Source organism: Arvicola amphibius, chromosome 5 (assembly GCF_903992535.2).
Source record: "Arvicola amphibius chromosome 5, mArvAmp1.2, whole genome shotgun sequence".
NCBI lineage: Eukaryota > Metazoa > Chordata > Mammalia > Rodentia > Cricetidae > Arvicola > Arvicola amphibius.
The window spans coordinates 65,496,542-65,517,699 of record NC_052051.1 but is presented as its reverse complement, the minus strand read 5'-3'; the positions used below and the strand labels follow the sequence as shown (position 1 = coordinate 65,517,699).

Below are 21,158 nucleotides of genomic sequence, written 5' to 3'. Positions count from 1 at the left end.
AAACTCAGAAATCTATCTCTCTGCGTCAGCTTCCTGGTTGTTGGGATTAAGGTGTGTGCTACCATACCCAGCTTCCTTATTTTCAGATGTTAATCATTTACCAATTTTTGATGGTGAAGACCAAACCTCAGACCTCATTCATACATCCCTAACCTTCTTGACTTTTCAGTTACTCATACATGCTTATACATACAACACATGTTTGTACATTTGTTGGCTTATATGTGACAGACACATGGGAGAGTTCTCAAAAGACTACTACCTCTTGCTTCTGAAATGAATTCACAACACTTTGTTACGGTAAAATACAAAGTAAATGAAAGAGAGGACCAGAGACACCTTCTACAGATAAATCAGAAATCGGAATTAACCGAAGCACCCACCTAGTGCATGCGTTTGTGAACAGAATTTTAGTGGCTGATGGAAGAGGGAAGGAGGATCCATTTCTGTCATTCCACTCTGTCCAGAGAATGGGACAAGCTGTGCAGAAGAAACGCAGCTATTCTTGGAATGGAGGTCAGAGAGAACTTTTCCCCCAGGGGCTCTCTGATAAAGGGAATTCCTTGTGACCTCGTGAATAATCTCACTGGCATTTGTGCTGCAATCACTTTTGGGGGATTGCTGCTTCTAACAGTGCTCAGTGTGAGCCAGCCGGGGAATGTCAGTGTGTAAGTCCAGCTGAAGTAAAGAGTGTGGGGAGCTCTGTGCAAAGCAGACTACACAGTACACCTCAACGCCTTTTCCCGTCCCCAAACCCATTATTACACAGATCACCTGACTTCTGATCTGAAGCTGCTATCTTTGTATCTTGTTCTTGACTTGTTTGCCTATCTCCTAAGCTGTTCCTGAATGGTCCTGTCCTCTGGATCTGCCTTCCCTCACTGCCTATACCTTGCTGCCCACCCTTGGGAATACAAGTGCTGTCCTCACATCCAGATCAGAAGGAAGTTGCCATGGTAATAGGATTTGCTGATCAGCAACTCAAAGAAATTCTTTAATTAAAACTGAATACACCGCCACCAACACATTAACCCATTAAAAAAAAAAAAAACAGAATTCTTTAGTAGAAATTTTGTCTCATTTTAAATATAATGTGTAGGGAGAGGCAGTATTTAAACAAGAGATTTCCTGTTCCCATTTATTTTGATGTGTTTGTGTTATTTTGTAAAACTGTATCTGTTAACTATGTTTTAGCTGACTCCTTCTTAGAGTCAGGCTGGCACTTTTTAAAGCATTTTTTATTAGCGCATATTCGTTGTACATAATAATAATAATAATTTGTTACTGGGAAACAGGCTACGTTTTTTAGTTTTGTTAATAATAGAATTTAGAAATGGATTCAGAAGGAAAAAAGCAATAGGGCAGACAGGCTGAGAATCAGCAGCGCATGGACACGGGAGAGGAAGGAGAAGAAAAGAGAAAGCCTTAAGTTTTGAATTAGAGTCCTACAAAGTTGGCATGTAGTAGAACATTGGAAAGGGTGCTTTGGAGAAAGAATGAGAAAACCCAGGGAAAGCATGCTTAGAATTTTGGTCAGCATAGAGAAAAGGGACAGAAGTAAAATAAGCAGGTCCCATGGCAGAGGCTCTGAGCCTACGGGCTGCATAGAGAACATGTTTCTGAGACTATCTCATTGAGGGAATAATTATTCCTCCCATCTTCCTCTGGCTTAGGTGAGTCAGCTTCCTAAGGGGTGGCCTCTTGATCAGTTAACTGATAGGCCCAGTTGAATTAACTCTTACGGAGAGGAGACAATGGTTTGTCCTAATCTTTAGTATAGATCCTATCTCTATCCAGGGACAGAGGTATTCTGTTCTTTTGATGAGGAGGCCTAAGGAGGGGCAAAACTGATGTTTACCTTTGTAGTGTTACCAAGGAAACAGGAGGTAGGGTCCAGATTTCAAGAGTTTAAGTACATTGTTTCTGAGAGAAATTGTTTGCTTGCTTTTCACATTCTGGATCATAGTTCTAAGATACTTCTATAAAATGAACAAACAAAAAACCAATACTCCAGCTAAGCGCAGTTAGAAGATTCCTGAGATTTGTCATTTAGATTCTCATCTTGATCCTGTAATTAATTACTTAATGCTCTGGTACTTGGTTACCTTGTTATTAAAATGAGATGGTTAGATAGTGACTGAATGGTGGCAGGACACATTATCAGAGGTGACTTTTGGCCCCAGGTAAAGCCTTCTGTCCTCCCAGTGAAGTTCTGAAGTCTGAATTGTCATTTCTGTTTATCCAAGTAGGGAATGAGAGACAAAGATTACAGGGTTTGGACAGGGTTGTATAGCCAGTGTGCGGACAGACTTTTGGCCTGACTTCTGGGAGAAACCCTTAACCACTATGCTTTCTAGTTCAGTGGTTCTGTGATGTGCTATTTATAGGGCAAAGCCTGTATTTTGAAATTTTGAGGCAGTAAAATTAGTTTTACTGAAATCCAGGTTTGCATTAATTCCTCCCAAGTTATTTTTAAATCCTGTAACTTATATTTAAATGAAAGCGTTACTCTTTCTTGCTTGTTCCCAAATTTGTTTGCATGCAAGATTATTTAACTGTTAGCAGCAGGCAGCAGGGAAGAAGTCAGGTACTGATGGTCTTGCCATCCACTTCAGTGGTGTGATCTTAGTGTCTGTGTAGCCGGAGATCCAGCATCACTTAGGTGGATGTTTGTTCTTTCTTTTTTATATAATTTATTTATTTTATCTGCATTGATGTTTTGTCTGCATGTATGTCTGTGTGAGGGTTTCAGATCCTGAAGTTACAGACAGTTGTTAGCTGCCATGTGAGTGCTGGGAATTGAACCCTGGTCCTCTGGAAGAGTAGTCAGTGCTCTTAACCACTGAGCTATCTCTCCAGCCTCTATGAGAATGTTTTCTATACCTACTGATTTGTTTTTTTGCAAACTTTTCTTTTCTTTCTGCAACCATGCCTTTGACCTTCTATGCAGCATTGGAGAAGGGTCAAGCTTGAAATTTTTTTTAGAAGTACTGAGTATTTTGTCAGATCAGTATGTGAAGTATTTGATGGATTGTCCATTGTCATTCACTCCACAGATACTATAACCACTGACTGTGCTAGAGCCATGGTATGAAATAGCAAACATAGATCTTAAGGAAAGATCTGAGAAATTCTACAGACACTCGATTGCTGGTTATCAAACTCTAGTTACTGTCATATTATCATACATAAGAGGAGCTAGTCTTATTTAAGCCTTTTCCCAGTGTGACCCAAATCAAAACTTTGAACTCTTTCCATCACAGCCCATCCCCCATCATTCGGCTATACCTATTGCTGTTGTTAGGATGGTCAGTTTATTTTTCAGTCTAGATACTTTTGAGTGAAAAGGGGGGCATTAATATTTATTCTGGGACAGTAAATACAAGCCAGGATTGTACCAGGTTGACTGAAATGTATTTTCATTCTGGTTATCTGAATGGATGCTCTAAGTTCAACATCCTTTAGTTATATTGAAGTTGGTGTTAGTGTATGGCACACACATCAGAGGTGGTCCTTTGGGTTTTGTGAGCTGGTAGGCTTAGGTATGGTTTTCCTTGCAGAAATTTATTTCCCAGTCTACTACAGAATCTAGAGACTTTCTTGGGTAAAGCAATAACTCTCACTAAAGTATAAAGTAACAACCCTGAGTAGTCTTTCTTTGGACAGAAAACAGTGAGAGAGTCAGGGAAACAGAGAGAGAAGGGCGGGGGGATGGAGCGAGGGAAGGAATAGCTTCTTGCTAACCAAATTTTATGGCAGCACATAGTTTTTTGTCCTGATGAAGCAATAGAAATATTGAACCCATATTCATTGTAAAAGTAAAAAATAACTTTTTGTTGTATATGGTAACATTTACAACTTAATTGTCACAAACAGAGCAACCCAGGGATATCATAAGCCAGCTTTGAGAACTTTAAAAAATTACATTTATTTATGTGCATGTGTGTGTCATCGTACGTTCATAGAGGTCAGCTGACAGATCCCAGGAGCTGGCTCTGTATTGGCAGCAAGCTCCTTTAGCAGCTGAGTCATTTTGCAGACCCAGCTTTTAGAACTTTTGTTTCCAGAAATTCAGGGCCTCTTTCATCCTGGATAAATCCCGAGTGATTTTAAAGAGTTGTAAGTAATTCTCAAAGAAATTATTTGAGTGAGTTTTTATAACTTAGCATTATCAGTGTGTGCCTGTAGTCTAGCTAACAGAAAGTGTCCTCTCAGTTCCAGTTTTGAGTAATTGTTGAAAGGATGGGACAAGTTTTGGGAAATGGACACCAAAACCAACAAAAACTATCTGGGAAGAGGAGAGAGGATGGGGAGAAGGGGGTTGTTGGGAGGGGTGTCTTGACTCTTCGTGGCCCAAAGGAAGTGATTGCTCCACTGCCTGCATTATGGGGTGGTGAAATCCCGTGATTTTAGGCTTAAACCATACCTGTTGGCCTCTGACCTTCAGGTTACTGCCTGATTCATCCTTTGGGATAATTTTCCTGCCCCTCAAGAATGAGGTTAGGGTCTCAGAGTTTTGGAAATTAGAGCTGTTGCCCAGGTCACTTATTTAGTAGTTCCCCTTTGGATTAGGGACTGGAGTGGGGGAGGGAAGGAGGGAAAGAGGAAAGGGGGAGGTTCTCTTTCTTTTTGTTTTTTTAACATCAAAAATTATTACCTTAATTAGGAGTGATTTTTGTCAATGCTGTCTACCACCATTTATGACCAGTAAGTGAGGGGGGAGGGAAGACCCACCAGCAAGATGTTTTCATGTAATTCTAACAACCTGGGCACAGCCCAGGGTAGCAGGATGAAAATGTAGCTGGCTGAGTTTATTGCCAGTTCTGTGGAAGCACCTGAAAGTAACGATGTATTGAAGTCTTTGCAATACCCCAGACTCTAGATGGTTCAGCCCATTTTAGCATTGTCCTGCAATGGGGAGGCATTAAAAGATTAACTCATCAACTGGAGCAACTCTGTATGCTGGGAACCCAGCTGCAGTTTTGACTCAGTTTCAAGGGGGAATCAGCACGGCTGGATCTGAACAGCCATTTTCTTGAGCTCTTGATTTGGACTTTGTCGGAGAGTCTACATGAGATGTTGAGGCCTAGGCCGCAGCTTTCACTTTGCAGTTGGAGAGAGAGAGACACCCATGCATGCTAAAACAAGGTCTCTGGAAACCGTTCTTACCTTTATTTTGTTTGCTCTGTTTTTTTTTTCCTATTTCCATTTTCAAAAGTTGGCTCTGAACATTAAGATGATTTCACAACTCGTTAATTGGTTGTGAGCTGAAGTTTAGAACTACACCTCTAAATAGATTTTTTTTGTGTGTGTGTGGGGGGGGGTGGGTATGCATGTTTGAAGGCAAGAACCATGAAGTAATGTTTTCCTATCAGCCCTGTTAATAAGTATAATAAATAATGAGCCATAATAAAGCATGAACCATTTAGTTAATTAGAATATTTACCATAATACATGCTGTTGGGTTGCTTTCCTTATGAATAGTGCATTTTGTCTGCGAGGATGAAGTAATTGAGTGTTTCCAATCTGCCCAGACGGTAATCCTTACAATACTTCTTGTTGATGTTAAATAGTCTATTGAAATAGCATTTTGTCTGTGTGTCTTGGCTGGTAATGAACACTGTTTTGTCATCGTAGGGTTACCAGAACAGCTGTTGACACCCAAAGAATGCCTGAAAACACCCGTTCAGTAGCAGAAAAAAGAAATCATAGTTTTAACTCTTTACTGCTTTTTATGATGCCAGCTGGTAGAATACTTGATCATGTAGAAACTAAGGTTCTTCTGTTTCCGGCATCCATGCTTCAGTATAATAAACATTCTCCAGTATTAGAACATTATGTTTTTCTCTTTAGAGTATATCCCACACAGAAACACAGAAAACTAACCAAGAAGGAGCTGAACTTCTACTGTTAGGAAGTATTGAACTCACCTCACCAGTTTTATTATTTATTTTTAGTTGCTCCTTTAGGAACATGCCTTTTAAGCCACACATGCCTCTTCTTTGTGGTGTGATATTTGCAGACTAACATGGGGTTCACTGTCTTCCCTAACTTACAGGCTTGTGCCTCCCTGAAGAACACACCCTAAGTGTCTCCTGGGCTCTGTTGCTTCATCAGGAGCATAAACAATTACAGCATAAAATATTATGTGTGGAATGAAGTCATGCGTCGTTCCTAATTGCTGAACTCTTACAATTTTAAAGGGGGTGTGTTTGTCTATTCATTCAGACAACCTGCTCACACAAGCAAAGGAGCCCACACATACAGAGAGGAAAAGTACGAATCTGAAGGTTTCTTATTTTCAACTAATGCATGGAATGTGCAGGATCAGGAAGGCTAAAGTGGGAGTCATAATGATAGCTCTAGCCTCAGAAGTTACTGAGTACGAAGTGTTTCCCAGTGGAGAAAGCTGAAATTCAGAGAGCCCGAAGCCGCCTTTCCAGCTCTTGTCTCATTGCCCTATATATGATTTTTTGTAGCAAACTGGGCATGCTTAAATGCCAGCAGCTTTTCAGGTGATTAAAGTTGTGATTTCTAAAGGTCATTTAAGATGCCTCGGGCTGTACCTCTGCTTACTGTGGTCACTGCTCTTATGATCTGTAGCTATCCTGCCACAATGTTCACATTTCCTGATTATCATATTTTTTCAATGTGTTACTTGGAATTCTCTCATTCTTTGATTGTTCTGTACCTTCAGCAACTCTGATTTTATCTCATTTGGCCATGATTTTTTTATATTACTCCTTCCTCCTAGAAAATATCCTCACACACCTCCTACCAGTTACTTAGTTCAGTAGCATTAAAAAAAAAGCAAAGAAACTCAGTGTGGACTATGGTTTACATTGTGACAATATGCATTATATATGTATGCATATTATTTATAGCTCTATAAAATACAGACATAAGTAATTTTCATATATCAATAGTTAAGTTTATATGTAGGTATATTTAACTCCAGTGGTGGCTATTCACTGTGTTTCTTTTAAACAATGGTATTTATCACTAGCTAAATAAATTTCATTCCTTCTCCTGTGCCGCCAACTTAGAAAGTTTGGGAGGATTTCTGCCTACACTGGACTGGTGTGTCAGGAATGGCAAATGATGTAGTGGCCAGCAAGTGTCTTAATTAACGAAGAATTAGCCCATGCATTCAGCATGCACATTGTCTTTACTGAAACATCATCAACCCAATAAGTGAGACCACAAGTCTAAACAAGAGCTCTCTATGAAGTAACACTTCTTTCCTTTCTGGTTTCAATATGTGTGTGTGCGTGCATGCGTGTGTGTGTGTGTGTGTGTGTGTGTGTGTGTGATTTTATCTGTGCCATGTGCATCTCTGGTGCCATGGAGGCCAGAAGAGGGTGTAAGATCACCTTGAACAGGATTTAGCAATGGTTTGAGTCCCTTGATATAGGTCCTGGGAACTGAACTAGATCCTCTGCAAGAGCAGCAAATGCTCTACTCATTTGGAGCAAGCTGTCTACCCCAACACCTCAGCTTTGTAGTGGACAGCCAGAATTCATTGAGGGTTTCTTAGAGTGTTTGATCTAATTTGGTAATTTCCTCTCATTCTGTCGTTTCTTTGTACTGCTTTGTGATGCTTTTAAGGGTAAGTCTATGTTTTGTGTGTCTCCGAACACAGACACAAACACAGTAGTTGCTCAGTAAGGAGAATGAGTAAGATTAGCTAAATGTCCTCATGCAAGTTGATAGCAGAAAAACAACAACGAGCAAAGTAATTGACCCAGAACCAAAGAACCCAGGTTCTTGATTCTCAAGCCAGTGTGTAAATCACATTTTTGGTTTTTTATAGAGATGGGAGAGAAGGCCTTTAGGGATAGAATGAATGATTTAGGCAGAGATGTCACCTGTTGACACTACTGATCTCTTTTCAGTCTTCATAACTTCTTGTATTTGTGTAATGTGTTTGAGATTCCTCCGCATCATTGCATGCATCCCTAGTTTGTCCCATCTTATTACTAGATCACATTCCACTGAATACCCACACATGGGATTCACATGGCTTTCACCGGTACAAAGGTATTTGAGTCATTTCCAGTTTTTTTTTTTTTTTGGCAGTGATATTATTCAAACCTAGAATTGCTGCACAGTTTGATCATAAGTATATGTTCAGCCTTATAAGAAGATACCAAGCTGTTTTCTAAAGCAGCTGTGCCTTTGGCAATAGCTCAGTAAGTGTTTGGAGTTACAGTTCCTCTGCAGCCTAATCAGCATTTGTCATGGCTGCTACCGCTCTGTAAAATTCCGATAGCTCTGTGGTATCGCATTTTGCATTTTCCTAGTAATTAATGGTATGTAATTTTTCATGCGCTTGCTCACTGTTTGCAGATCTTCCTTGATGAAAGTATCTGTTCAAAGATTATTTTTTTCTATTTTAAAGTTGGGTTTGTTTTCCATCACCGATTTTGAGAATTTTTTTTTCTTTGTTGTGTGTCTGTAGGACCTTGGCAAGACCTCAAGGAAGGAGATACTCATGTTCCTCATGTTTTACTAATATGACTCCTTGGTATTTTTGTGCATCTTAATATATTAATAATGGCAATTCAATTTTTTTTTGTTTTTTTTTTTTGAGACAGGCTTTTGCAGCATTCAATGAAAATATTCTAAAAAGTATTAAAATGGAGGTTTTAACCCAAGATAAGTGATGATAAAATAAATTAACCCTTAACCCTTTTTCCTCTATGATGAGAAGATTGACATATTTGCAGTGTTTGCACCTGGCATTTTCTCAAGCATGAGCTGGGAGAAAGATCTTATACGTGGGACATTCAGGGGTCTAGAGTAGAAAATGACTAATTTTTCTCTCTGACAATTAGCACTTATTTATAAGTGTCAGTGGTGATTGTGGGGGGTATTCCAAAGATACAAAGACTACAGAGAAATGAGTGTTCTTGGAACATCGGGGAAGAGGCTGGACAGCGCAGAAGCCTCTTATACCACGGCCCAAAGCTGTTTGCAGTAGAAATGCTGCACAGGCCTTAGAAGCATGTCTGCGTTGATATCTGGTAGGGTCCTAGAAGTGCCAGATAAAACAGGACAGAAGTCTATAGAGGTGCACTAATTCTTCATGGATGCAGGGATGGTATTGTTGCATACATGAGGCTACATGTCCATGTGGGTGTATGTGTATGTAGATGCAAATTGATGTCAGGCATCAGCCTTGGGCTCTGTTCCTCAGGAATCATCAACTTCAGATTTTCAGGCAGGGTCTCTCATTGACCTGGAGTTCTCCAAGTAATCTCGGTTTGCTTGTCAAAAAGCCCAGGGATCCTTCTGTTGGTGCTGTCTCAGCACTGGGATTACAAGTGAGGGATTACCACACTCAGCGGCTTCTTTTTTTTTAAAATCAATAGTCTTTTTATTGCTGTTTTTTTTTGTTGTTGTTGTTGTTAGTTTTGTGTTGTTTTGTCCATATGGAATTTCATGTATTGTAGGCTGACCTTGAACTCACTGTGTAGCCAAAGATAACCCTTGATTACTGATTCTCCTACCTGTACTTCTGAAGTACTGGTTTGCAGTCTTATGGTGCTGGGAATCAAACCCAGGGCTTTGTGCATGGTAGGCAAGTTCTCTCCCAAGGAAACTGCATCTTATACTGAAGTTTTAAAGCTGGGTTATGGGGATTGAGCACAGGGCCTCATGTCTGTGCAGCAAGCACTACCTCGTAAGGTAGCTTCCCGACCCAATAATGCAAGTTTTTAAAGTTAAGTTTAGTTAAATGTTTAAATTATAGCTTATATAATTGCAAGTAAAGAACAGAGTGGGATGATGGATTTTACAGTAAAAACTGTCAACATATTATTTGATATGACAGCTTTACCATCCTAGGTGTCTGCACATGTGTACTTAGTAGGAACTTTGTACCAGTATAGTGAACAAACTTTTCCCTTTTCTTTTTCTTTCTTTCTTTTTTTTAATTGTAAAGAAAACCATTAGTGAACCTCTTAATTCTGTTGGCTTTCAGTAGTGTGCCCATTCTGTGGCCTGTAGTTTATATAGGCTGCAGGGGGAAAAAAAAACAAACAGAAAATCGATGTATGTTAAGCCTTAGTGTTTACAGACCCTGAAAGGTATTTTTTTCGGAAACATTCATTTTGCAAATGAAAATAGATACCAAGAGATAAACATGCTTAAAACTATGTGATAACTTTTAGAAAAAAATCTGTCATGATACCCATAAAATATGGCATTGGTTATTTATATGTGGGTGTTGATAGTGTGGATGGTTTTATTTATATTTTATATTTTTTTTAAAAAAACATAGGTTACTTTTGTTATTAGGGGAGAAAGCTTATTTGCCTGTTAATATCAAATAGTGTCAGAAAGATAATTAAATTTGGTTAACTTTAATAGGAAATTGTTGCTATGTGAGTGTTTTCATGACAAACGCTTTCTTTCCAAATATTTAAACTGAAGGCATTTTAAAATAATTAGAATGTTTATTATTTATATTGTGCATGTGTGTGTCTGTGTGTTGAGGTCAGGGACAACTTTGTGAGTTTGGTTCTCTCCTTCTCCCTTTATGTGGGTCCCAGAGATTTAACTCAAGCCCAATATGTACATGGCAGGGGTCTTCAGTTGCTAAAGCCATTTTACTGGTCTATGGCCTATGAAGAAGTTTTCAAAGTTACTTTTAGTTTGGGGTCATACTGTAGACATTTGTTATCTAGAAATTTTGGCCTCTTATTTCTGCTTGATTACCAGAGACCCTGGAAAAGCTATTGGGAGACTATTAGTTTATCATAATCAACACATACTATTAGTTAAGAGACACCATCAACCGGTTCTGTTATTATTTGTTTTGTGCACCCCCTCCCCCAACTAAAACACATTGAAAAACTGGGTTCCATAGATCCTGTTTGTGGTTTAGCGACTTTTTTTTCAAAACTATCAAGAGTTTTGAGGTTCATAGTCAACAATATGACAGTAGCAAAGGAGTTTTAAGGAATGCAAATAGGATGTCCATTCAAATTTAGATAACACATAGTCTGTTTAAAATTAAATAATGCTGAGGCCGAAGTCCCAGACCCTTTGAGGACACAGTGGCAGAGGCCACAGCAGTGTATACACAAACAGGCCACCAACAAACAGGTTAAGTGCCCTGTGAAGCACTTACAGAGGCGTTAAAAGGTGGAATGTGGAAAAATGATTTCTACAGTGTAGATGCTTCAACATTTATGGGATGGGAAAATAAAGATGAGGGTTTTAACCACGGGGAGCTTTGTCAGTTTCAATGAAAACAGTTGCACTCTTTAAACAGTAATGATGAAATCTGTGACCGCTGGTGGTTGGAAGTTCAGGTGTGTTTTTTTTAGTGAAATGCTGTGCTGTTGTGCGTCTCATCTCTGTGGTGAAAAGTTGGGAGCGTTGAGCTGTGTGGGTGGACAGTGTAGATTTGTGTTCTGTCTGTTATGAAAACAAAAGATGTATAGAAAAGATTTTCCTTCCATCCTGCCAGACTACGTTTTACAATCCTGTCTCTAGTGTTCTCACCAAGCTGCTTGAAGTCATCCTAATCTTTTTGAGAGAGGATCTTGTCTTTGTCCTACTGAAATTGTTTCTTTTCAAAATATAATTTCTTCTGAAGGTGTGGCAGTCAGAATTTTGGTTTTCAGTGAAGTGTTTGATCTGAAGTTTGGAGTTTTGTTGAACCTTTGTGATCAACTCTCCGTTCTAGGTGTTACTCTCTAGAGTTTTTTAATTCACTTCTGTGAGGGGTTTCTTCCTGGGAGGGGGCACTAACCATGTGCTGCTTCACCCTCCTTTTAGTCTCAGCCTGCTGCCTTCAGAGGACCTCTAGAAAGAGCCAGAACAGATGATGGGTCTGACTTGACATCTTCTGGCTTTTCACAGCGTCTACATTACCCTGATTACTGCCTTCATCTTAGTAATGAAGTAGCCAGATGTCAAAATCTCAACAGCCTGCCAAAGGTCACACAGCAAGTACAGTATGGGTGAATCCCAGGCTTTTGGCCTTGGAAGCCAGTGTATTTCTAACCAGCAGCCTGGCTCTGGTGCCTTCTGTTCCACTGAAATTGCCCTTCAGTGATGTTTGTGACTAGTGCTGACCTGGTATGACTTTTGTTCTGTTTTCTCCGCTGCATTTATTTTGGGGTAGGAATCTAGAGTGGCGAACCGCTAGGTTCGGTAACAAGTAGCTTGCTAGTAGTCTGAGCTGCTCAAGGAAATTAAAAGTTACTGACTGACTTGTGAGAGTGTCTGGGTGTTTTGTAGCTGAAGATTTCTTTCTTTACAATTCTTAAAATATTATTTATTTATTTGTAATTTTGTGTGTGGAGGTGTTTTCCCTGCATGTGTGTCAACACACCACATACATGCTGGGTGACTGCGGAGGCTGGAAGAGGGTCGTGTCCCCTGCAACTAGAGTTATAGATGGTTATAAACCACGTGAGTGCTGGACATGGAACTCAGGTTCTCTGGAAGGGCTCCCAGTGCTCTTAATCACTGATCCATCTCTTCAGCCTTAGTTGAAGATTTCTACGTAGCTTTTTCTTATGTATTTTATATGAAGTTCATATATTTGTAATTACTGGCCAGGGCTTCCATTTGTGAATTGTTAGAGACAACTCATCAGCCAGCACACCTTCTAATCTCTTATTTTTGTAGTCTGTACACCTTGGGTTCTCTTGCCGGTGTTGGTGACGTCAGGTCTAGAATCCACTCTTCGTGCTGTCTGTAGGTTGTTTATCGCCATTAGCTCTCATTATTTTAAATGGGTACCCACCCACTTTATACTCGGTAACCACAGAATTCCAGGCTGCTCTGGAGATAGTATCTTGTAGTCTACCCCTTTCGCCTCTTTTTACTTCATTCCTAACTATTATTTTCTAAATGTAGCTCAGACAGTATGAGAGAAAACATTTATAAAGAGCCTCTTGCTAGGGTGAGTGTGAAAAAAAAAATCTCTTAAAATATTGGGAGTCTTGTTCCTGACCAAGGACTTAGAAGCAATCCTCCCATGTGTGTAACATACACGAGTTCGTAAACCCCGAGTCTCACTGATTGCCTTGACAGCTCCCAGCAAACTACCTGTTGTGTCTTGTTACTCTGAGAGGGAAAGTGAGAAGAAGTGTGTTATAAAATGCTGAACGCAGAGAAGCGTGTTGGAGTAAATGGTTCCTAATTACATTGCGTGCCCCCCACCGCTGACATGAAGGTAATTGGCTCACTCCAGACCTTTTCTGATGAAGCAGTTTGTCAGTTTTACCGATACTGTGGGACTCACCTGAGTTGGTACTCCCATCTTAGTTTGGGGTGCCTCTGTGTAAAGTAATAAATCAATAATTTATTCCCCTTTTCTCCTTTTATTAGATTAGCTAAAAAGCATTAAAAAAAAGTGTGACTTTACGGAATCAGTTTACAAGTATGGGACTATTGCTTTGTCTTTCAAATTAAAATTTGTATGTATTTTTAAGAATGGTTTTGGGGGAAAAGAAAAGAGAAAATGGATTTGGTGATTAAGGTTCATGTGTTTCCAGCCAAAGTCATTGGGTGGTTTTTCTAAAGGAACAGTAATATATAGCCTTTATGTTGTACATCACAATAAACTGTTCAGAAAAAGTTCCATAAGTGAGACTAGTATATTGTCAATAAAAAGTGCTCCTGCATGATAAATAAACTTACAGCAAGAGGTAAAACATAAAATAATATAATTTTATATAATATATAATATTATAATAAAGATCAGGATGCTGCCCAAACTGACTAGCTCAATGCCTTCATTTTACTGTTGAGCAGAGAGGCCCAGGATAAACTGGTTGGGTATAAGGAACCAGGGTTGGGCCTGCCTTTTCTGTCCCATATTTTGATGGTATTTCTCCAAATGATTATTACCAAATGATTATTTAAAAATTTTTTAATTTTCTATGAATAGATGTTTTGCCTGCATATATACCTGTGTACCTTTTGTATACTTGATTCCTTTAGAGGCCAGAAGAGGGCATTGGATCCCCTAGAAGTGGAGTTACAGAGGGTTGTGGAATGCTGTGTGGATATTGGGAACTGAACTGGGGACCTCTGGAAGAGCACCACATGCTCTTTGCCACTGAGACAGCTTCTTGCTGAAGTGTTTTGGGGAAAGGCTTCTTCCCCCTTCCTCCCTGTTGATTGCTATTGTAGATAGTTTTGGGAGCTGGGTTTAAAATACAATACTTCCTTGAGAAGGATACAATTTCTTCTACATTATCTTTAGTTGTATTTGAGTTGTTTTCAGTGATAAAAATTGGGGATGCTTGTGAGCCTGTGTGGTAGTAGATCTACTTAAAGGGAAATTTCAATGGGAACATGGACTCCTCAACTGGTGACCTATTTATAGTTCTCTTTCTATTCAGTTTTAAGCAGAGTACACTGCCTAAGATTCGTTGATGATTATGCCAAGATCTTGAGAGCATCACCCCCTCCCCTACCCTATTCCTTTTGGTGCTGAGGCGTGAACCTGGGACCTTACCCATTTTAAATATGCTCGGTCACAGAGGTTCCTCAGCGGCTCCTTCTTTCCTCGTTTTTAACCTTGGTAGGATTCAGGCTTTGCTTTCTGTCTTGGTTAGCAGTGAGGGGAGTTATAGAATTAAGTCCTAACCCAGGGAAGATGAGTTGACAGTTAAGGTCATAGAGTGTGCATTTTCTTCTTCTTGTTGGCGTCAGGGAGGTCATTCTACCCCACAGTAAGCCTCGGTTTTCTGTTTAGCAAAGGGTGATTGTAGGTGCAATTTTATACCGAGATGATGTGCTCCTTTTATGCGGCTTCTGTTCCTGCTGGGTTTGTTCCTGCTGTTGTTCCTGTCATTCCCAGTCCAAGATGCTTTCCTCACCTGACTTGGGAAAGGCTAGGAAGAAAGTGATTCCCATGTGTCAATCTTGGCTAGAGGAAAGGTGGGCCAGTGACACCTGTGCCGGGGAGCTGAAAGTGTCTGTACCAGGGAGCTGAAAGTATCTTACTTTGAAGGGTTTTTATCTGGGTGAAGTGATGGCAGCTCTACCTTATATTATACATGGTTTTTCTAATACCTCTTCCTACCATCCTGACAATCCATCAGGGGAACTTTCTCGTGCTTGAACTTGATGGTGATTTTGGCATTAGAGGGACCCAAGGGGTTCAGTCACTGCCTTTACCTCCAGATAAGAGACGGAAGAAACTGAGGGAGTTGCTCAGCCGGCCCAGTGCATGCCAGGACTTTCCCTCAGAAGGCTGTTACTAAGTCTTTCACAGTGTTGATATCAAGTGGAGTATGGAAGAGAAAGTCAATTCCAAGGCAGCTGCCAGGGGAGCGGGGAATGATTAATAAAGGATGCTTTAGCTGTTAGAACCGGTTAATTGTTGAGCTACACTGTTGAGTGAGTTCCCTCCTTTCTAAACTGACTACATACCTATCGTGTATGCACTTGTCTCTAGCTGGCATCTGTTCATAGGCTGGAAATGAAATCCCCTGACAACTCTTCCCTGGAGGACTTTCAGAGCTGTTAAAGAACATCTGACTAGGATGGAGCTAGGGCTTGTTTGCCCTGTCCTTGATTGTAATTTGGAAGCCGTTTCCATTGGCAGATCTATGTAACCTAGTCCTGCAGTGTGTGTTTGCTTATTTTGATCCAAGTATAGGGCTTTGACTACCTTTCCCAGCCAAGGCCCTGGGGAACCTACACTAGCCCACTTGTTCTAGGGAGTTTGAAACTTTTTTTTTTTTAAGTTTAAAGGGGGAAATTCCAGAATTGGTATATGTTTCTCAGTTAAATATTGGATTCTAAAATCAGATTATGAGTCTTCCTTTCGGTCTTCTATGCTCATTTTTTCTAGCATCTGTACAAAATAACAGCAGGTAGTTCGTTTTCTGTTGGCTTAGACAGTTGATGACGACCACTAGTTAACCATTTTCCTAACTTCATGTTTTGCAGGGATATTAGTATGAACAATATCACCCAGTTACCAGAAGATGCGTTTAAGAACTTCCCTTTTCTAGAGGAACTGTAAGTACTACTTTGAGCATTGCGTATCCATGTGTTTTGTACTCATTTTTAGAAGCTCTTTCTGTGGAGAGAGCCTAATGTTTCCTGTCTGAGAATGTCTCAGAGCTTACTTTCAATGCACTTTGTCCAGAGCAGTTATGGTTGGGAGTTGGGAGAGAACAAACTTGCTTTTTAAAGCAGTATAATTACCGAAGTTATTTTTGAAAGCCAAAACTAAAAACTGCTACCTCCATAAGACATTTCCCCCCCTGCAATTATTATAACCATGATTGCTGCAGTGACACAAGCTAATTGCAGTGTGATCCTGAGATAACATGGCTCCTGCATAATTACATTGTTGCCAGAGGAGTTGCTGTATGGGTAACTAAACTGGGAGAAATAACACAAGGTGTTCCAGGGTCTTGATGCAGCAAGCCACTTTGACAGCAAGTGGACAGCAAGCAGGAAACTGATAATAGATCTCCTTGGCCATTTGCACATGACCTTTTGGGGGCGAAAGTGTGTGACAGTAGCCCACCATGTCTCCTAGTTGCAAATTTTTGATGTGTTTTTAACCTTTCCTTTGATCGTGCTTTCCATATGCTTTTATTATGTCCGTAATAAAAAGAATGCACCTTTAGTTTTTAAAAGAATAGGAGCCTATACATTATATTTTTGGAATCCTGGTGGAAAGTAAAATTAGATTTGAGTCAGTTAATATAAGCCCCAGTTCACACATTAAGTGGTGGTAGAAAGGTTGCAGTTTGATATGAAGAGCTGAAAAAGACCCAGGCCTGAGGGATATGAGTTCCTGCAATACATCATGTCCTGCACTCTCTCACTAGAGCCCGCCAGTGACGCTGCCTCCCTGAACTCAGCCCCTCCCTGACAACACAGAGTTCAAGGCGAGTAACACCCAGATTGTATTCCTAGCTCATTGAAATAGCAGTTTAAAGACTTAATAAAATTGAAGAGAGTGTTTTTCTTCCCACACTGCTTAGTGGAACCTAATGCTTTCACATCAAAAGCTGAACAGAGATCATTTGTCCCAAGATTGAAAACTGGGTCAAATTACTTAGACTTTCTCGGTGTCTTTGACTATAAGGTGTGATTAATAACAATTCCCCATTTGTATTGTTGCAGTGCATACAATATATATATATTGAATGTTTATTATGGTGTATGATACAGAATATTACATACATGTTAGCTAGTGTTTTAGTATTTTTAAAGGGCATAAGGAACAAATTACGTTCAGGTACAAGGATTTACGGGTATGGTGTGTGTGGTGCGTTTTATTTATGCCTTTTTATGGAGTGAATATTAATTGCCTTTAATGCTTGAGCTAATTGCATTTGAAGTCTCTATTTTCACCACTAAAATCAGTCTTTAAGGTACTGGTCTGCTTTCTTTTTTCTCACATGTAGTTTTACACTTGAGGGTTAGTATCTCTTTACAGAAGTGAATGCACAATGAGAGGAAATGACCAAGTGGTTGCTCAGCCTTTGTGTAGCCCCCGTGGGATGAATGATGCTCCAGACGGGAAACGGAGAGGCTTCTCGCACTCTGGAGGGGGCTGCTGTGTGCAGACTCCCTCTCCTGATGCCTGCAATTCCCAGTTAAACTTTTAAGGATTTTTGGAGTGGGAACCTGGCTGATCTCTGCTTCGTGAAATGTCACATGTTGGATTTCTTAAAATCTCGATTGACCAAGCGTTTGTGAGCCTCATGAGCTCTATCAACTAAGAGCTTTAATTGGAGCCAAATTGAGTTTGATTGGTAGTTCTTTTGCAGCTAGGTCATGTTCTCTGTCTATGCCACTATCACAGGAATGAAGCCTATCAAATCAAGCTGTTATACCCACCCTCAATACTGTATACGATTTCAAAAAAAAATTCAGTTAGAGCTGGAAGTTATTTACAAAGAATATTTCAAAATAGCTTTAATCCTCTGGCAATAATTTAGGCATTCAAGGGAGTTTATTTTCAAGGTTACTATATACACTCAAAACCTTGATTTTTTGCTTTTTAAAACAATGTAGTTGATTTTAACATTCCGAAGTGATGCGGCCTTGACTACTGTAATGTTTCATAAACAGCATAACCATTTGTTCAAAAGTCATCTGGAAGTGGTTTAAGAGCGATGGTGAAGCTGAGTGCCCTAGGTAGAGATGAGTGGCTTGCCTGGGGTTTTCCATGTGAGCTAATGAGGTGTTCTTTATAACATATGTCAAGGTTTGGCCAAATTTCATGTAGAGATCTGGAAAGCTTAGATTCGCTGCCCAACAATGCAGAAGAGATGCTCATAGATATCTACACATCTACTTAATCTTGCAACAGACATCAAGTCCTGTTACTTGCCAGTCATTGTGCTTGTTAGGAATATAGACACCCGCATAGTTCTGTGGGGGAGCCAATGTTATCCCTAGAGTTACATTGTTGATACCATACCAAGTAGAAATATGTAGCCATTTAAATTAAGATAGGAATGAAAGTAAAAAAAAAATTCAGCTCCTTAGCTGATCTAGCCACATTTCATACAAGTTATTTCTTATTTTTTGTAATGCTGGTGCCTGAACCCAAGGCTTCAATCATGCCACACAAATGTTCTTCTGCAGAGCCGCCGAATGACCACATTTTAGTATCAGAAGTTAGCTTTGCTTAGTGACTACCATCTAAGCAGACACAGATAATTTCTATCCTTGCGGGAGATTCTGTTGGACAAAGCTGATCTAGTTTCCAGCGTGAGATGAAGCTAATGGTCTGTGCATTGTGCTAAAGGAGTTGTATAGGATGAGTGGAAGCCGAAAGCGCTGGACTTACTGGAGGCTCTAGAGAGGCTGTAGAATGTGGAAAGCTTTTTTGCTTCCTATGATCATCTCCCTTGAGTTTAGTAGGTGTAGGGACTAGCTAGAGGAAGATGGGTAAGAACTTCCTAGACTGTCGATTGGTATGGGGGCAGACATTTCAGAAGAATCGGGATATGTGAAGTGACTTATTATGACAGGATTGCGTGATGATTCTAAAAACATTTCTCAGACTTTGCCCGTGTCCTGAAATGGTTTGAGCCAAGCTGTGCGTGTTAAATGCTTCCCAAAGGAGTTTGGTTTGATAGGTTTATCAGGAGAGACTAGAATGTTTAGATGCCAGTTACTAAGACTAGAGACACTAGCAGCCAGTCTGCTTGGGACCTAAAGAGTTCCGTTTTATAAAGATACAGTGGTTAATGGCACACATATAAAGCTTTCACTGTGTGTAAGTCCATGCTCAACAACACGAAGGTGAGGTTTCTAAAGGCTGAGCTGAAAGGGCTCTGGGTCTTTTTCACGTTCGTGAGTCTGATGTTTCATTGTTCTAGGCCCCAAAGTCTGGCCTCCAAAGCCCGTTCTTCCTTGGTCACTGAAGAATGTTGACTTACTCTTAAAGAACTATTCCATCCAACCTTTTTCTATGTGGATTAGATATATTAAGTAATGTTGTTTTCAGTTATTTTCACATTTAATCTGCTTTTGAAAGCTTTATGGCTCATAAAGATTGTTACTCAGTACTATTCTCCCCTAGACATAGTCCATGCAAGGTTCTCAGGACTGTCTTGATTTTTGTGTCTCATCTTTATAGTCTTTAAAATGAGAATCCTTAAAGAACTCCTTTAAAAGGAATATGGAACGACGTGTAAAAGAATGCACCTGTGAAGTAGGGAAGTTTCAATAGTTACTGAAAACATGTCTGTCTTTATTGAAAAATTTGGAGATGAAGTCTCCAAATTATTTTTTTAATAAATCATTTTTGATTGTTTCCAACAACCCTCTTTCTATTTCTCTCTATATTTTTATTTATTTATTATATATACACTTTCCAGGAGACAGTTCCAGATCTCATTACAGATGGTTTTGAGCCACCATGTGGTTGCTGGGAACAGGACCTCTGGCAGAGCAGTCAGTGCTCTTAACCTCTGAGCCATCTCTCCAGCCCTGACGAAGGTAGTTTTGCTTGGAAGGAGGAACTGGAGTAGGTTGGTGTGTCTTTTAGCAATATTCAAATAAAGCTGGGATTCTGGGGAAGCGTTCATGCAGCAGTATCAGGATCTGTATCACCTGATACCATTTATAAAGCTACAAATGCTTCTGGTTGCCGTGGACTTGTCAGGACATTGGTAGCCATTTGGGGAACGGTTGAAATGTAGAATTGTGAAAAGGATTCAGTTAGAAACAAGAGGAAGAATGCCAACTCCTTTTCCACAAGCTGTCCAGGAAGCATCCCTGGAGATATTATGGGGCTGTAGCAAGAGCAGTTACAATGGCACTCAGTCAGTTACTATTGAATACACTCTGTGACCAAGATAATTCTATTGTTTCCAAATTTTTCGACTCTGAAGGCTTCATGATACTAAAGTGAAGGCAGGACTTTGAGTCCCGGTTCACTGTTACTTGTTTTGTTTAATTCATTCAATACTAATTGGAGCCATTACTTTATAAAAGGGGTGAGCAGTTCCAACAAGGATGGGTAATCAAATACAGAGTATTTGACCACAGCAAGATTTTCACCTTGTTCACCAGATTCACCATATGAAGCATCCATGTTCTCATCTGTAACCCTTGAAAATATGTTCTTTTTACTCATAGCGAGCACTAGTTAAGTTTTTAGCATATAATAAGCTCTCAGTCCATGTAGCCTGCTATTATTTCTATTTTATCCTGCAGTAATTGCCTTTTGCCAAGATTGAACAATTTTAGTTATTTTTATAGATGAATTCAGGTTGAAATTATGAAAAAAATAGTTTAAGAAATATCAAGTGAATTATTGTCAAATTATCTCACTGTGTGGTTCACAGTGGAGTTAGTGACTGGCTAGTGTTCTCTTCTGTTATTGTACTCAAAAGAACTTACCTTTGCTTCTAAACTGCTTGTGACTCACTTCACATTCACTCCCTTGATAGAACGTTCCAGATAAGCCTTGTTGACTGCGGGACATCCCAGATAAAACAAAAGCTGTCCTCTGTTGCCTGGCAATAGATTCCCTTCCTGAGCAGCACTCCTTTGTTCCCCTTTGCTGGAGTCCACGCCCACTCCAGTGGGAGGACCATTCTTGAAATCACCACCCTGGCAGTCAGGAAGCCTCATTACCTGACTGATCCTTAGTGTTTTCTATAAGGGGTCATTTGGAGAACTCTGAGACTAGA

General features: G+C 39.9%; 1 protein-coding gene across 1 annotated transcript in view; it reads left to right on the top strand.

Annotated features, from left to right (window-relative positions):
• Positions 1 to 21,158, top strand: part of Lgr4 (leucine rich repeat containing G protein-coupled receptor 4) — a 100,944-nt gene that overhangs the window by 40,853 nt on the left and 38,933 nt on the right. The window contains exon 2 of the mRNA XM_038330801.1: positions 15,931 to 16,002. Within this exon, the coding sequence (XP_038186729.1) occupies positions 15,931 to 16,002 (72 nt within the window). The remainder of the gene's footprint in view (positions 1 to 15,930; positions 16,003 to 21,158) is intronic.